The sequence below is a fragment of the Schistocerca americana genome, chromosome 9 (assembly GCF_021461395.2).
Source record: "Schistocerca americana isolate TAMUIC-IGC-003095 chromosome 9, iqSchAmer2.1, whole genome shotgun sequence".
In the NCBI taxonomy this organism is placed as follows: Eukaryota; Metazoa; Arthropoda; class Insecta; order Orthoptera; family Acrididae; genus Schistocerca; species Schistocerca americana.
Window position 1 is genome coordinate 81,397,305 of NC_060127.1, and position 18,921 is coordinate 81,416,225.

Sequence of the window (18,921 nt, forward strand, 5' to 3'; positions counted from 1 at the left end):
TTTTGCAACTGTTGACAGGTGCGAGTGACCCACGGCGAGAGCAGCGAGGTGCGCAGCATGCTGGTCACCCAGACGGTGTGCGAGCTCAAGCAAAAGCTCACCTCCTTCTGCGGGTTGACGCCAGGCCGCATGCGGCTCTTCTACATCGACCAAGACATTGGCACCCCTGAGGAGATGATCTACCCCAATAAGCGGTTGTACTCCTACAATATCAGGTAAGCACTGGCTGGACCTCACTGTACGAACAGCTCTGACATTAGAGGTATTTTACTTGGGTGGCCCATGTCTCAACTGTACTGATAAATGCTAAATCGGATACCATGTGGATCCGTCCTCTTTGATTACAGATGTCAACTTTCGAAAGCAGAACAATGTAATTCTCAAAAAACCTCAAGAAAATCATATTTGAAGATAAAATCGAACAATGGAAACTCCATTCAATAAAATTTTTCTGGTTCTGTGACCACATTGTCAATATATATAAAACTACCGACGTTTCGGTCTATGTTCCGAGCAACCTACTTCAGAGTGTTTTTGTTTACTCCTGAATGAGAAAACTTTGTTTCTTATATACCTGCTGACATGGCTGTTATCTAATGGATATATATCTATAATGGATATAGAAATATAATTTTTTAGCAAAAATGAAATCTTGGAATTTTTGCTGTTTACATGGGAATGCAAGCATTCACAATAAATGCAACGTTGGCATATAAATGCAAAACATCAAATAGAAAATAAAATACTTTTTTAATTGCTAGAGATTGAAATAAATATTAGAGTGTGTGTGTGTGTGTGTGTGTGTGTGTGTGTGTGTGTGTGTGTGTGTTTGTAAGGTATAAATAAAAATAGCTGATGATTAAAGTGTGTCACTTTTTTCTCCAATTACTTAATGGTTGTTGAATGCCACCTAACCAGAAAATAAAATATCAACACTGTAGGAAAAGATAAATTGCTACTTACTGTAAAAATAACATGATAAGCTGCAGACAGGCACAATTAAGACACTTACACGTAAGCTTTCAGCCACAGCCTGCATCAGAAAAAAGGGACACACACACACCTTTCATTCACACAAGCAAGCACACCTCACGCACACAGACTGCCGTTATCATTGTGGCCCGAGCTGCTAGACCTGACAGTCATATGTGTGTGAGGTGCTCTTGCTTCTGTGAATGAATGGTGCATGTTTCTCTTTTTCCGACAAAGGCTGTGGCCGAAAGCTTATGTATAAGTGTATTTTAATTGTGTTTGTCTGCAACTTAACATGTTATCTTCACAGTACACAGCACTCCCTTTGCTTACATTGTTGATATTCCTATCTGGAGATGCCATTGTTCAAAAGGCATTTTGCATGTCCACATCAAATTTTAATTTATTTTCATACAACCAGGAATTAAAAATAAAAATATAATAAATATGTTATATTACTATTAAGAAATTATAATTCAGTATTTGTTGATTAAGATTTCTATTTGTTAATAAATATAAAATTTAAATAAAAGTGTTTGCTGCTGGTGAGATTTGAACAGGGAACTTGAAATTAAAAATCTATGATATTATGCACTGAGCTACCAATGAATAGATTTATAAGCTAGAAATGCTTTCTACTTAACAGCACTCTGAAATCTTCTTGTCTTTAGAGGTTATATTTTCAACGTTTTCTGAGAACTGCATTGTATTGCTTTAGGAAACAGATGTCCAGACATTGACCCTCTTTCTTCTCCTACCCAGCCGGATGTCAGCCAGTGGCTGAAGGTTCCGCCACCTGCTGGTCATAGGGCTTCTGCGTCGTCGTCAGCCTCCGACGCTCCTTCAGAGAAGCTCTCCCAGCCCTCTCACCCTAAGGGCAGACATGAGAAGAAGGAACGGCATGTGTCCAAGAAGGACGTTCCGGCGGTTTCAGTGCCACCTGCTGTACATAGTCCTGGCTCCGGGGGTGAGGTGGAGATCCTCGCCTCTGCCGCGGATCTCGCCCTCACGGAACCCTTGGGGGCCTTTCCTATGGCCTCAGCTGACTCTCCCCCGGTGTCAGCAGTTGGCTCTGAGGCGCCGTCTGCCTCTTAGTCGCCTTCATGCCCTCCCAGTCCCTTACCGCTTCCATTCTCCAGTGGAATTGCGGCGGTTATTTCCACCACCTGCCTGAGCTCTGGATGCTTCTGCGTGCTTCCCCTGTTCTCTGCATTGCTCTGCAGGAAACTTGGTTTCCAGCAATGCGGACCCCCGCGCTTCGTGGTTGTCAGGGATACTATAAGAACCGTGCTGCCTGTCAACGAGCATCAAGTGGGGTTTGCCTCTTTGTTCACCACTCTGTCTGTAGCTCGCCAGTACCCCTTCTGACGCCTTTAGAGGCAGTCGCTGTCAGGGTTTCAGGGTTGAGCTCTCACCAGCTATTACTGTTTGCTCTTTTTACATTCCTCCAGATGGGGAACTCCCCCGACATGTCTTGGCTGCGCTGCTGGCTCAGCTCCCGCCACCATTGCTGCTTCTGGGCAATTTCAATGCCCACAACCCTCTATGGGGTGGGACTGTCTCCGATGACCGGGGTCGTGCTGTGGAGCATGTGTTGGCTCAGCTTGACCTTAGCCTCTTGAACACCAGTGCTCTCACGCATTTCAGTGTGGCCCATGGCTCGTTCTCGGCCATCGATCTCTCTCTTTGCAGCCCTGGACTTGTCCCATCCCTCCACTGGAGGGTGCATCCTGACCTGTGTGGTAGTGACCATTTTCCCATCTATTTGTCACTGCCCCAGTGTCCTTCTTCTGGGTGCCTGCCCCGCTGGGCTCTCCACAGGGCTGACTAGCTGGCTTTTACTTCCGCTGCAACCATTGAGTCTCCCCCACAGGGTGACATTGACGAGGTGGTCCATGTCTTAACCACGTCAATCATTTCGGCGGCCAAGGCTGCCATCCCCCGCTCTTCTGGACTCCCTCGGAGGAAGGCTGTCCCCTGGTGGTCGCCGGAGATTGCTGAGGCTATTCGCGACCGTAGGCGGGCTCTCCAGCGTCATAGGCGGCACCCGTCTCTAGAGACCCTCATCGCCTTTAAGAGGCTCCGTGCCTTGGCCCGTCGCCTTATCGCACGGCGTAAGCAGGAGTACTGGGAGAGGTATGTCTCTTCCTTGGGCTCCCGTGTCTCCCCCTCGCTCGTGTGGTCCCGGATCCGGCGGATTTATGGATACCAGACCCCTATGGGTGTCCCTGGGATCTCCTTGGACGGCGCTGTCTGCACGGACGCTGGTGCCATTGCTGAACACCTTGCTGCGCACTTTGCTCAGAGCTCTGTGACTGCCACTTATCCCCCCGCCTTTTGCTCTCTAAAGGGGCGAGCCGAGCAGACGCCGTTATCATTCCACACGCGTCGTTCTGAAAAATACAATACTCCTTTCAGCGAGAGGGAATTCCTCGCTACCCTCGCCGACTGCCCTGATACGGCACCAGGACCAGACTGCATCCACACACAGATGCTGAAGCATCTCTCCCGGGACTGCCAGACACACATCCTCACCATCTTTAACCGCATTTGGAGTGAGGGCGTGTTCCCGTCGCAATGGCGAGAGGGTCTTATTGTACCCATCTTGAAGCCCGGTGCGGACCCACTGGCGGTGGACAGCTATCGTCCTATTACCCTCACCAACGTTTTGTGCAAATTGCTCGAACGTATGGTGGGGCGGCATTTGTGTTGGGTCCTTGAGTCGCGCGGTCTCCTCGCTCCATCCCAGGGTGGCTTCCGTCGGGGCCGGTCTGCTGCGGACAATTTGGTGCGGCTGGAATCTGCTATCCGTATGGCCTTTGCCCGACGTCAGCATCTCGTTGCTGTAGTTTTTGATCTGCGGAAGGCGTATGACACCACATGGAGGCATCACATCCTTGCTACGTTGCATGAGTGGGGTCTTCGTGGTCAGCTCCCGGCTTTTCTTCAAACCTTTTTATTGTGCCGCTCTTTCCGGGTGCAAGTGGGTGCCGCCTCTAGTTCATCTTATATACAGGAAAATGGCGTCCCGCAGGGCTCGGTGTTGAGCGTCTCCTTATTTCTAGTGGCCATTAATGGTCTGGCTGCAGCCGTGGGGTCGTCGGTCTCTCCTTCTTTGTATGCCGACGACTTCTGCATCTCCTTTAGCTCCACGACTACAGGAGTCGCCGAACGCAGGCTGCAAGTCGCCATTCGCAAGGCAGCATCATGGGCTCTGACTCATGGTTTTCAGTTCTCTGCAGCCAAGACTCGAGTTATGCACTTCTGCAGGCGTCGGACGGTCCACCCTCATCCTGAACTTTCCCTCGATGGCCACCTGCTTGAAGTGGTGGACACTTGCCGCTTCTTAGGACTCATCTTTGATGCCCGGCTCACATGGGTTCCTCATATTACTCAGCTGAAGCAAAAGTGCTGGCGGCACCTCAACGCCCTCCGCTGCCTGAGCCACACCTCTTGGGGTGCGGATCGCTGCACGCTGCTGCGATTGTACAGAGCCCTTGTGCAGTCCAGGCTTGATTATGGGTGCCTGGCCTATGGATCTGCATCACCCTCAGCGTTGAAGTTGTTAGACCCCATACACCACTGTGGGGTTCGGCTTGCCACTGGCGCTTTTCGTTCGAGCCCCGTGGATAGTCTACTGGTGGAGGCCGGGGTTCCCCCACTGCGGATTCGCCGCCATCGACTGCTCGCCGACTATGCTGTCCATGTGCATTGCTCGCCGGGCCATCCCAATCGTCGCCTGCTATTCCCTGCCATGGTCCTCCATCTGCCCGAACGGCGACCTAGGTCTGGGCTTTCCATAGCTGTCCGCGTCCAGTCCCTGCTGTCGGAACTGGGGTCATTCCCTCTTCTGCCTCCCTTCCGGGTCCATGCACCTACGCCTCCCTGGTGTTTCCCCAGCCGTCCGTCCGTCTGGACTTGGCACAGGGACCCAAGGACTCGGTTCCGCCTGTGGCCCTCCGTCGCCGTTTTCTTGCGCTCCTCGCTTCATTTTCGGGCTGTGAGACTGTCTTCACTGATGGTTCCCTGGTTGATGGTCGCACTGCCTACGCTTTTGTTCACGCTGCCCATGTTGAACAGCGCTCCTTGCCGGCTGGCTGCAGTATTTTTACTGCAGAGCTGGTGGCCATATTGCGCGCTCTTGAGCATATGCGTTCCTGCTCAGGTACGTTCATCGTCATCTGCAGTGACTCCCTGAGCAGCCTCCAGGCCATCGACCCCTGCTATACCTCTTCTCCTCTGGTGTCCTCTATTCAGGAGTCTGTTTCCGCCATTACCCGCTCTGGTCGTTCGGTGGTCTTTATTTGGACGCCAGGTCACGTTGGCATCTTGGGGAACGAACGTGTCGACAGGCTGGCCAAAGGGGCGATCGACGCCCCAGCTTTGGAAATCGGCCTCACGGCTCGCAATCAGCAGCTGGTGTTGCGCCGTAAGGTGCTTGGGATGTGGACTGCTGAGTGGCGTGGCATGACATCCCCGAATAAACTGCGGGCTGTCAAGGAGACGACCGATGTGTGGCGCTCCTCCCTACGGGCTTCTCGCAGGGACTCTGTAATCCTGTGTCGGCTCCACATCGGCCATACCTACCTGACGCACGGCCATCTTTTGCGTCAGGAGGATCCGCCCCTGTGTCGGTGTGGGTTCCGGCTGACGGTCGCCCACATTTTGCTGGAGTGTCCCCGACTGCGCACCCTCCGGCAGTCTTTTAATCTCCCGGGCACTTTGCCTTTGGTTTTATGTGACGATGCCTCCATGGCTGACAACGTTTTAAATTTTATCCGTGGCAGTCCTTTTTATGGTTCAATTTAGGGCGGTCTTGCACCTTTCCCTTTCTGTGTCTTTTGTCCTCACGTCTCTCCATATTTGTTGCTGTTTTGGTGTGTCGTCGGATGGTTGACTCTTTCCCTTTTTTTGTTCTTGTGGTCAGTCAACCAGTCTCCGGCCATCTTATTTTCTTCTGTTCCTTTCTGTCTGGTGTTCCTCTGTACTCTTCTTGTCTGTAGTGTTTGTTGCTGCATTTGTGTTCTTTTAGCGCCTGGGGGGCGTCTCCTCCCCCCTTTGGTTTTTCCCTGCTTCGTCGATTTTCTGCTCGCCTGTTTTTGGAATGGGGGACTGATGACCTTTGCTGTTTAGTCCCCCTTAAACATCCCAACAACCACCACCACCATTGACCCTCAATCCTGTAAGTGAGAAGAAAATCAAACAGGGCAAAGCAGTTTCTAACATCCTTTTGTAAGATTTGTTGCTAATTATTTATTTATTTATTTATTTATTTCCATCACAGCTTTGATTCAATTCAGTCAGTCAGCAATTTTGGTCTTTTACAGCCATCCTCACACCATTCAGATTAGGTACAATGTACTGTGTCTGCTTTGCCACAGGCATCCATACTTTGCAACAAAGCTGAGACATCACAGTGTAACTAAATCTCATGCTAAACTCATCTTGTTCAGTGGACTGAGTCGTGTCAAGTGTAGTATCGATTCTGGTATTCAAAATTCTCGTAAAAATGTTGTACGGCTTGCTTTCCTAAGTATTAGGATTATTTTGGGTTTATTCTAATTTCTTGGCAGTGTTCCAGTGTGTAAATAGCCTGAAAATATTTTAACTAAATGCTTCATAGATTGTTCATTCATCAGCTTTAAAACTTCAGCTGAGAGGTCATCACTACATGAGGCAGTTCCTTTTTTCATCTTGTCTGTAGCATGTTTTACTTCTGAGGGGAGTATTTCTGGGATTTTGCAGATGCACCCAATTCTTCTAAGATTAAGGTATCATCATTGACTTTACTGTACAGGTTACTATAAAAATTTCCAATATAGTTGAGTACTTCTGCATTTTCTGTAATTCAGCCTTGATTTGTGTCTAATGCTATTAGTTGTCTTTCAAATTGTAAGCTTTTGCTTGACCGTCTTTAAACTAGATTTATTTTCAAAACTGGCTTTCAGCATATCTTTTTCATAATTGTGTCTTTCTTCATGCTGTTTCTCAGAGCCTCCCACAGTGTTGTGTATTCTGCCTTATCTTAGCTTCTCCTTTCATTTTTCATCTCTTGTCCATCAACCTTATCATTTTATTTGGTTGATTTTGAGATCTACGTAAACCTCCTACTGTTTCAGCTGTTATGATTAGTACCTATGTTACTGCTTCTGCTTCCCTTTCTTTTAATTTTCCCATAATTCTCTCTTGAAATTCCTTTTTCCATTCTTTGAGATTTTTGACATATATTTTCTTTCTCACTCGTTCTGAAAATTGACCAATCTCTCACCTGTCATTTCTGTCATTTATTCCATATTTGCCAATAACTGAATCATGTTCCTTGCATGTTCCAACTTTGGCATTTAAGTCACCAATTATGAATTTATGTAAACAATGCCTTGCTTTTTCACGGGTTTCTGTCGGGCATCCATAGAAGGACTCTGTCTCTTCATCAGAATGACTGTAAGTAGCTGCATATGCTTGAACTATTTGGATTTTATACCTGTCTGATGTCTTTAGGACCAAACGTGTGAAAATTGCAGTGTGTTCACACATTGCGCTTAAGATCTATGCATGCATATTTACACGTATTCTCAGAAAAAAAAAGGTAATAAAAATTTCACTTGTAATATAGCAAAGTAAATGCTCCTACTTGTCAGTGTGAAAAATACAAATGTAATTTCTGATTTGATTTTGATTAGCTATAAGCAGACTTAGAGTAAAGTTATTGAGATACTTTCTTCATTGATAAGAGTACCGAGCTGATTTTAAAATGACAAAAAACTTTCTCTCTTCTAACATATTCATTTTCTTCCATTTCTTTACATGGTGAAGGATTTGGAGCTTATCATTAATGTTCTTGGATGTATGTTTGTTGCTTAAGATACATTGTGAATGCACTTTGATTATTCCATATGTTCATCCAGTGCTATTTTGAGTGAAGCTGGTGACAGTATGTCACCCTGTTTGACACTAGTCATGATTTCACATTCTTTCAACAATTTCTGTTAACAGTACTCATGTCATGCAGTCTAGTCCTCAATTCTTCTTGGTTTTTCCAAGAGTCTGTCTGCAAGTGGAATTATATGCCTTCTGTGGAGTACACAAAGGCTAATGTCATCTGTTAGGATCTTACAGAACTGCGTTCCAGCTATTCTTTGAGGATAAAAATCTATTCTATAACATTCTCTTCCTTTCCTAAAGCTCACTTGATGGTTTGCAAGAGTACTTTCTATCTGTTCTTCTCTTCAGGAGGAGATATGCCAGGATCTTGTAGCTGACTTCTAGTAGTGATATTCCTCTGTAATTGTGTTTGCATCCCAATTATTTATAGGGACACATGCGTGAGTAAAAATATCGTAGCAGAGTAAACCACACAAGTTGATTAAAAGTTCTTTACTGTACTCCATGACCAGTTTCGGCATTAATGCTTAAGCCATTTTCTAGTGGAATCTGAAAGCGACATTGTAAGTGAATAATTATTTGTGTAACAATAGTATAAAAGTTTCTACATGAAAAAACTAAGTTCATGCATGTGCAGAATAAGTGCAGAAAAACATAGCTTACCTTGTGCTTGGGTGAAACAGTCAGGTAGATTTAAAAGTGACGTGCCCAATAATATTATAGAAAAAAATGGACATTCCTTGGTTATAGAAACAGTGTATTTTGAAATCTTATAAAATTTAAATTACAGGCTTTATCAGTGAGAAGATAAAGGTAGCTGTTCTTCAGATTTAATTAAATTTTAAAGTTGTTGGTCTGGGTGTACCGACCACTGTAAGTGTAATGTTACATCGTCTAATGTGAGAGGGAGAAAGTTAGAACACAGGAAACTGTAGAGACTGCTGGAATTTCATGGTTGCAACATGGACTGCATACAACATAAGGTCATGTTCACTAACAACTAAATGCAGTCATAAAATGTCTATTGCCTTTAAGCGAAGCTATAAGTATGGAGTGGCATACATCCAGAAAACTGATGTTTTATAGCGTGCACTGCTCCTGGATTCCTGTAATGGGAATTATTTAAATATTCGTTATATCATTATGTTCAACCATTGCTGGCATTTATAATGTCAGTTTCAGATCTCACTACAAAATGGCTTCAATATAAAATCTAATATTGTTCACAGAGTAAAATAAAGATTTTTTTTTTAGCCACTGGAGTTGTTATTCATCAATTCATTACACAGTTGCAGAAAAGCAGCACTCTCAAAACAATAGAGGAACTAGAAATATGACAGTGTGTAACTCTTTGCTTTTTTTCAGGTCAGGGGATGAGATACTCATTGATGCCAAACTGCAGATGCAGCTCAGCAAATAGGGCTATGAAGCAGCTCACACCTCTTCCGGCGATCTTCCAGTCTCCCAGGAGGTCACGCCCCGGGGCTCACATGGTCCGTGTTCAGAGCTCCCGTGCTGTCCCTCGGGCATCGGCTTGTTCGCGTTTGATTGTTTATATTCTGTGAGCATATAATGAATGGCTGTGGGTACTGAAAGGTTACAATACTAGGTTACTTAACAGGGTGCAGGTCACCGATGTAAACTACAGTGGAGACCCAGCCTGTGGGCACATACATAAAACATGTAGCATTGCTTTGGTGTCACTCTGTCCTCTGTGGGCTGTGCAGCACTTCTGCTTCAGTATGCTGTCAGCATTTTGTTACCCCCTGAAAAATATGATCTCAGACAGGAATCCAGTCATACAGTATGTGAAAAGGTGAGAATTAATGGACTATATTAGTTCTTTGGCATCGCCAGAGGCAACAATAGAGACTTTTCCTGTGTTCACATGTACGAGAAAAGTCTAACCAAAGTAATGGATATATGAGCAAAGATGGAAATCACTTGTACAACTTGAGCTTTGTTCTTAGTTCCCTGAGTGGATGGCAAAAAGTGTAGCTACATTGATCATCATCTCCTGTATCAGGATTGGTTTAGTTTGGCCCACTCAGGACATTTTACATAAAGTAACAAAGCTTTGGTAGATGTTTTGGAAAAAATACAGTGTCTCCAACAGTAGATGCATAGTTTGCCACAATCATACTGTGGGTGTTTCCATTTACGGAGGGTGTTCTTGTAGAAATGACCATCTATTTGGAAGATGGCAGAATAGGAATTTGAAGCTAAAAAGTTCATATAGACATATGTTCTATTCGGAATGGTTACACAGATATTTTTATTTATTTATACATGTAGATGCAATTGAAGACTTGAAATAAAAAAGACTCTAAGGGCTGAAATTGTGAGTTTGAGGAAAATGAATTTTATGTACGCTCACTAATGTTCATTTAATTGCAGTATTAATGTGCTTTATATAAAAGTTAAGCATAGTATGATTCTAGTTTCCAAAAGAAATTGCAAACATTATAATGTAATTGTATAAAAAACTGACTGAATGTGGAAATGCTATGGAGATCTCTGAGTGCACTAGTTCAATACTCAGCAGAAAGCTAGTAAAGAGGACAAACAACTGAAACAAAAATGTTCTTTGTTCATACACTAAATGTTAATTCTGCAATACTTTTGTAAAACTGTCTGTGGTTATTATTTGTCAGGTACTATGTCATTTCAGCCAAATTTTTCATTTTTCTTCAGAGACATGGCTTGTAACATCCAAAGCAAATAGTTGAATTTCCTTCTTGTGCACTCGTTTACATTTGGTTTCAACTACATGAGGCTTATGTTTGTCCAGCCATAACCACTGTACTTTGGAAATGTTTAGTTTTGCTGTGTTTATATTACAGTCTGCTGCTTTCTTGAACTTTATTAAGTCAGATGCATTCGTGTTACTGACCATAAATGGCTTTATTTGTCTTTATTACTGTGTTGTGTACTTTACATCTTCTGGAACAATACATTTAGTACCTATTTTTCTTTTCCGCTAAGAAGTGACACGATACTTATGGTTTATTTCTTCACAAACACTGATTATAACTAGATATATCCAGAGAAAGAGAACATGCAGCAATTTCATTAGCACCACGCCCTGTCAAACCCTTGTGCCACAGAATCATGTATACACCATCGTTATCAGTAATTTGCACACCAAAGTTGTGCATGAGGTAAAACATTTGACTAGGTGTCAAAGATGGAACGAACAGCTCTTGTTGCAAATCAATGGATGTTGTACAAATTACACTACTAGGTTTCTCATATTTGTTCTGTTTCATCATAGTCATAGCATTTTTGGCCATGTGTTGATGTAACTCCAGATAAGCTGTCAGTTCTTTTCCTCATGAGAGATCCCATTTTACACAAAGCTTCAAAATTCTTTATTATGGCACTTGGAGCCCTTTTTTATTTCAAGTCTTCAATTGGGATGTTATCCCAGCAGCAACTTCAACATTTAACTTATAGAGTGGCACAAACAGTATTTCGCTTACCACGTGGCACAAATGAGAGAGACATTTATTTGGATTCTTTGTGTTGCCATGCGTGCACTTCTTTGCATTGGCAGTAATTTTGAATAATTCTATAATAGTAACTGAAAGTCACGAGCAACCCATTGTTATCACTATTGATTTTAATTTTTTAAAACAAAATATGTACATAAATTTTAATCTACAGACTTTTCTAGCACTTTTCAACACGGTCTCCATTTTTTCGTATACAATTTTTGCACTGTCCAGAAAATTCCCTTGTGGTAAAGTTGTTTTGCATGCCAGTAGACAGTGATTAATTTTAGCAGTCCTTCCACTGCTGTTCTTCAAGATGGTACCTGCCTCCTTAACTGAGTTTGTTAATGAGTGCCTGAGTGGTACTTGACTCTGAGGTTAGCCAGTTTGAGTCCTGGCAGTGGGTGATATATTCATTGTCAGGATTTAGCTGGCGAAAGGAGTAAAGGTGGTGGTGTACAGTTCCTGCTCGCCGGTCTTTGCACCGAGGTCACATATTAAATTCCAAACCTCTCCACACTGTCTCTCATCAAGTGAGGGCATGTGACACTGTCGATGGTGATCTGTTCGTCAGGTGGCAATGTTATGCTTGGTTGCCTCCACGGTGCTGTTGAAGGGGAGTAGTCTGTGTGTCGGCATTGGGCTTCACACTATATGCTCACCTACAGTTACACATGCGACAATACCACATATTCTCAAAGGAGGAGGCCATTGTCCACAACAAGAGCTCTATCCAAGACAGCATCCGAACCTACCCCTTCAGGTCTCCTGGATGAGCATACCAAAACTTTACTTTTAAAATGGTAATCAGAGAGTATGACTGTGCCCTTCCTGTGAGGTATACTGAATAAGACGCCTATCCCCACCTTCTTCTTAAACACACTTACTTTGAAATTACATATCACACCACTGACTTGAGGGTTAGAGCTCTGCAACACCTATCTGTTATTGTTCGCCACTATCTCCATTACACATGTGAAATAAGGGAAGTAGGTGCTTTTGTTACTAAATGATTTTTACTGATGGGCCAACCAAAATAGATTTAAAAATCAACACTATTTACTTAGAAGAACAGTGGCATCCTAAAATGGTACATAAGAAGAAAGCACTTCATCAGCTACCCTTGTGCCTGGCACCAAAGAAGACAGACCCAAACCAATGCAAATAATCCCTGGCATGTGTCCAGTTTGGCATAAATTTTTGTATCTTGGGAGCCCTGGACAAATTAAGGTACTGCTAACTACAATCTAGATTCTCCCACATGGGTCTTATATATTAATTCACGTCTCGTAAAACCTCACCAAATATTGAGCACTTTCAGCAGAAAATTATTTTTTGCAATCCAGCAGCTATCACCGATTTAAGTACTATCATCAGAAAGAGGCAGACAGTAAGTGGTAGCTCGTCAAAGACTTGTGTGTTAAGACAAGTTATGAAGCAGTGTGGACTGAGGGCTGGTATTACATCAGTTGCTGAAATTCTTCACTGACAGTGCTGTCTGTGTAGTACATTGTGATAGAACTCCAGGATAGTATAGCAGCTTCCCTAGGGCTCATGAAACTAGCTCCAAAGTAACTAGCAGCTTTGTATTTTTTTCTGCTGAGCACTCCTATACAGAGACTTCTGTCGAGTGCCCCATCACAGTGCCTTCTTCCCTAAAGACCAGAAGCGATGAGCAATTACTATTTAGAATAAATCTTTGTCTCTAAGTACTTGTGGAGCGTAATAAATTTCATTCATGCACTTTGCCATGCCTCCTTCTTTGCAACTCTTCTACTTCTAAAATGTAAAAATGCTGCATACTAATTTTGCATTCCCCAAGTGTCCAACAAAAGAAGTATCCTCGCAGGAGAACTGTGCCATGAACTTAAGGATTCAGCAGAAGTATTAATGTGCAAGTATTCTGTAAGACATAAGGTGTGGAACCCAACCTGTAATGTCAGCCAGAAACCTCACCACATTCACCTCCAGTGAGAAGTGCCATAATGTCAGCTGTGTTGGCTCTCAATGCCCCTGTTCATATCAGGGTGGTTGTTATCATAGTGGAGGATTATTTACCCCTCAGGGCATATATTGTGAAATGCACGGCAGAACTTCAAAGAAAATTGATCAGATACGGCCCTCCGCATCCCAGAAAACTGTGGCCCATAGGTTTCTCAGTGGCAAATCCAAATTCAAAACTCTGACATTTAGTTTCAGGCTCGTGAATAGGGAAGCAGCTTTCATTGCCTGTCATCGTAGCTGTCAAGAAATCATCCCTTTCATTTCAAAGTCTCTGAAGAAGGCATTGGATGTGATTGTTATTTGAATTTTGTGGTCTTTAAACATAAATTACTAATTTTTTATTACTCGAGTTTTGAATCGCTTTCTGCATTACACTGTCATACTACAAGTTGATTCGCAGTAACACACCTGTCTTCTCCAGTGAACTCACTCTTTCCTCGCTGCGTACTGTGGAGGCGGCGCAAAGGATACTCGAGTTTACACCTTCTGATATTGTCAGCACCTCTGCATATATCTCCTTACGCAAATGGAAGTCTGTGATGAGTTTCGTCAACATGTTTTCCTTCGAGGAACACGTTTCAAGGAATTCAGTGATAGCATACTGTTAAAACAAATCATCAATGTTGTTCGTTCTGAAATTACAGCCTGTGATCTCACAATATAAGTTATGATGCCAGAATGTGCCAACACACAGCATAAAGTCCGTAGATTATGATAGTGAATTCTCTTTTATTGGAATTGCAGTTGTAACAAAGGGTTGCTCATGACTTTCAGTATGACCCCCAATATGTTGTACTTCACAAGGAGTTCATAACAGTAAATGTGTGTATATCCTTTCACCCTCCTCCTCCCACCCACCCCGCCCCCCTACCCCCCACCCCCAAAATAAATAAAAAATAAAAAAATCCTTCTAGAACATTCACTGTTTCTCCTGGGACACATTGTATCATCTATTGAAGATAATTTTGATACCCAGCGCTAAGCTTTAACAATGTGCATTGCACTGATCGATTAAGCTGTGGTTTCATAACAATTCATATAAAGTGTGCCCCATATGAGTGAGTTCCAGACAATGTGAGAACACATTTAAAGAACCTCTTCCTTTTATCTGCTGTTGTGTACCATACACACTTGAAGATAATCATTATTGTCATATTTTTTGAACCTCGTTCGTCAATAGTAGTGACGATCTGTTAGGATGAACAATTTTCCCACACTTTGCTTTGTAAAACCAAGAACATCTACATTAGAGCTTCTAGCAGGGAAATTCGCCAGTTATCAGTATCAAATAAATACAATATTTGAGAAATTGTTCATCAAAGCATTGTTACATCAGTGCATAATGTGGAGAAACACCAGAGAGAGAGAGAGAGAGAATGGAAAAATGATTTTGTCTTATCTAATGCAACATGTCAGCACACATTGGCTTCAATTGCAGAAATGAACCAATGAGGATTGTTTGGTGACTAATACCTACCATCCGATGGGAAAACGGTTGACTATTTGAAAAATGGCCCTTGTGCTCAGTGCAACAGTACATTGTATCTGGTCAAATGACGCAAAGGTTGAATCTATTGCACAGTGTCATTGTTGGACAGGTTCCATATAGTTCTTTTCCAACCATTTGAAATTGTAATGAAATGGCAGCTGATTACTGCACTGCTGCCTGATGTTTGAAGGTAAAGCATTCAAGGCATGTTTGTATATTAAAAAATGTTTGTGCTCAGTCAAACTGAGCTCTTGGAATGTTCAGAGACCAAGGAAAAATTGCTATTGCATTACTTTCATTGCTGTCCTTTGGCAAGCATTGTTCAGAAAGAAACACAACATTTTAGTGTTGAGGTTCCATCCTGGAGCAGTGGAAAAGTGTTTAGCACAATTTTCAGTACTTGCAGTATTCACACTTTCATATGTAATAAGTTGGACAGTATCCTTTAGTGTTTAACTAATTTAATCGCCTTTTGTTAAGTCCAGACTTCAAGTTTTGACAGATTGTGATAAAATAAATAATTTGTATAGCTTTATAAAGAGAATTATTAATGTGATAAAAATACAAAAATAGTGCACATATTAGACACCTCTCTTTAGAAGAGAGAACTCTTAAATCTCTTTGCAATTGTAATTTGAATTAGTAACGAATGGGGAGAGAGAGAGAGAGACAGGTGTTTAAAATATTAAATTTGTGTGACTTGTGGATTATGCTTTTCCAAGACAGGAAAGTATGATTGTGCTAGTCAAAGAGTCTTTCGATCAGTGTGGTGGTTTAGATGCCAATGTAGACGTGAAGAAACTGTGCCAGTTTTATTGTTGTAAATAAAAGTTGGTATAAATTGTATATTTCTTCAGAAATAGCAGATAACATATAAGAAAGTAAATGTTGGAATGAAATTAACATATTCAAATTTTAAAGAGTAAGAAATGAGTATGTTAATATTTTTCAAATCTGATGCTAAATCATCAGCTTTTATTTAATATGTTCAATTTTATGAACACCTTATATAGAGTTAGCACACAACTCACATCCTTGTAGTATACAGTAAAGCTAAGTTCAATAGTGAATTATGTGATGGTGATGGGTAGATACCTAGTGCTGCTCTCACTGTATGTTGTCATGTGATAATCAGCTTTTTTCCATACTCTTGTTACATTAATTGTAGACTAACAAATATTCTAGTCTGTCTGTGAAGTCTTTGTTATTGTTGTTAGTTACCATAAAAATAAAATAAAAAATTACAAATAAAGTCATATATCTTACTTATTACTTAATATAAGTGTGGAGATCCCACTTATCACCAAATATTCACAAACAAATGACCAATGCAGTTTCAAGACCGGTGTGGTGGTAGGTTCTATGGGACCAAACTGCTGAGGTCATCAGTCCCTAGCCTTACACACTACTTAATCTAATTTACGCTAAGGACAACACACACACACGCCCATGCCCACGGGAGGACTCGAACCTCTGACGGGGGGAACCGCGCAAACTGTGGCAACATGCCTTAGACCGCACGGCCGAGACCGGTGTATCAAATTTGTTTTCTTCAAATGGAATTACAGCCTCTCCATTGTGCCAATATAGCGTTTGTGGCAAATCTTGCTGCTCTTTAAGCATTCTGTGTAATTTAGTACCACACCATCAAGTTCTTCATCAGTAACTGTCATTGTATACATAACTAACATTAACAGATTGACATTGTAAATATGCTGAAGCTCCAAAGAAACTGGTATAGGCATGCATATTCAAATACAGAGATATAGAAACAGGCAGAACACAGCGCTGCAGTCGGCAACGCTTATACAGGGTGAGTCATGAAGATATGCAAATATTTTAATATGTTATTCTACAAGTAAAACTAAAGAAAAAACTTCATATAAACAAGGGTCCACAAATGTTTAGTTATGGAGTTAAGACTATTGCCTGAAGTTTTACTGACTTCACTAATATGAGGCCATCGCATAACTGTACAAGGTTAAAGTTAAACATGATTTCCATTTATTTTGTTGTTGTTGGTCTGGTGAATCTATTAAAATGCATCCCAGACATGTATCTACAGTAGTTTTCCAGAACATCCAGAGAAGCAAAGACATAATTTTGTAAAAATTTTTAATTTATTAACTACTTTGCGCAATTGGTTTTTTAAATTCCAGGCAACTGCACAAAGTTTTCAACAGAAGTTGTAGAGAATTTAATTTTGGAAAAAGGATGGAAATAATGTTAACTGAAACTGTATGAATGTGTCAGATAATCTGCGTTTATTCATACCACAGCACATGTGAATTCATCTTAAACTGGAAAAAACAAAGCTCAGTGTTAAGGAAGTTTTACAGTGTACATACAATTTCACAATACATTCACAATAAATGATACCCGGGCTACATTGTGCAGCATCCATAATATCCTTATCATCGTCTTCACATATCGAGAGCTTGTACTGATTATGAATGCTAGGTAGAGAACGTGTCTCCCGTAACATTCGAAGTACTCAGCTGATGGTATATCCTTATCATCGTCTTCACATATTGAGAGCTCGTACTGATTATGAATGCTAGGTAGAGAACGTGTCTCCCGTAACATTTGAAGTACTCAGCTGATGGTTCGTGCATTTGGAATCCTCCAAGTTGGATAATGTATGCGATATTCGTTAACTGCACCTGTAGCATTACCATCACATCTGCCATAAATAAACACCATATTGGCATATTCCTCTGTTGTAAATTTGAAAGGCATCCCTATTTCATAAATAATATACAAATTACGACAGTTACTATGTGGTTTCACTTAAATACACTATTGTTATTATGTTCTTTCATTGAACAATACAGAAAACTAAATCGTTTCCAGATTAGGAAACAACTGAAACTACTCACTAATGGTTGCCAACAATGACATAAACGTTTCTACATTCTTAAAGGAAAGTAAACAAATTTACTTTTAGAATAATCTTTGCTTCTCTGGACATTTTGGAAAGCTACTGCAGATACACGTCTGCTCCATGTTTTATTAGATTCAGCTGACCAATAACAACAAAATAAATGGAAATCATGCTTTACTTTAACATCGTACAGTTTTGCGATGGCTCCATATTAGCGAAGTTGGTCAGTTTCAGGCAAAATTTTTTATTAGCCGTAACTCTGTAACTAAACATTTGCAAACCTATGTTTATAGACCTTTTTTATTCAGTTTTACTTGTAGAATAATATATTAAAATATTTGTATATCTTCATGAATCACCCTGTATAAGACAACAAGTGTCTGGTGCAGTTGTTAGATCGGTTACTACTGCTACAATGGCAGGTTATCAAGATTTAAGTGAGTTCGAATGTGGTGTTATAGTCAGCGCATGAGCAATGGGACACAGCGTCTCCATGGTAGCGACGAAGTGGGGATTTCCCCCTATGACCATTTCACGAGTGTACCGTGAATATCAGAAATGTGGTAAAACATAAAATCCGTGACATCGCTGCGGCCGGAAAAAGATCTTGCAAGAAAAAGACCAACAACGACTGAAGAGAATCGTTCAACTTGACAGAAGTACAACCCTCCTGCAAACTGCTGCAGATTTCAGTGCTGGACCACCAGTGTGTGTCAGGGTGTGAACCATTTAATGAAACACCATCGATATGGGCTTTCAGAGTTGTAGGCCCACTCGTGTACTCTTGATGACTGCACACCACAAAGCTTTACACCTTGCCTGGACCTGTCAACATCGACATTGGACTGGAAACATGTTGCCTGGTTGGATGAGTCTCGTTTCAAATTGTAATGAGTGGATGGATGTGGACTTGTACGGGTATGGAGACAACCTCATGAATCCATGGACCCTGCATGTCAGCAGGGGACTGTTCAAGTTGGTGGAGGCTCTGTAATGGTGTGGAGCACGTGCAGTTTAAATTATATGGGACTCCTGATACACATAGATATGACTCGGACAGGTGACACATACATAAGCATCCTGTCTGATCACCTGCATCCATTCATGTCTATTGTGCATTTCGACAGATTTGGGCAATTCCAGCAGGACAATGCGACGCCCCGCACATTCGGAATGGCTACATAATGGCTCCAGGA

The 18,921-nt window shown here is 42.0% G+C and overlaps 1 protein-coding gene across 3 annotated transcripts in view; it reads left to right on the forward strand.

Annotated features, from left to right (window-relative positions):
- LOC124551381 (tubulin-specific chaperone cofactor E-like protein) overlaps positions 1-16,099 on the forward strand; it is a 71,747-nt gene extending 55,648 nt beyond the window's left edge. For all 3 annotated transcript variants that reach the window (XM_047126433.1, XM_047126435.1, XM_047126434.1), the window contains exons 8-9: positions 19-215; positions 9,220-16,099. In XM_047126433.1, coding sequence (XP_046982389.1) covers positions 19-215; positions 9,220-9,274 — 252 coding nt within the window. In that variant the 3' untranslated portion in view covers positions 9,275-16,099. The remainder of the gene's footprint in view (positions 1-18; positions 216-9,219) is intronic.
- The last annotated feature ends 2,822 nt before the right edge of the window (positions 16,100-18,921 follow it).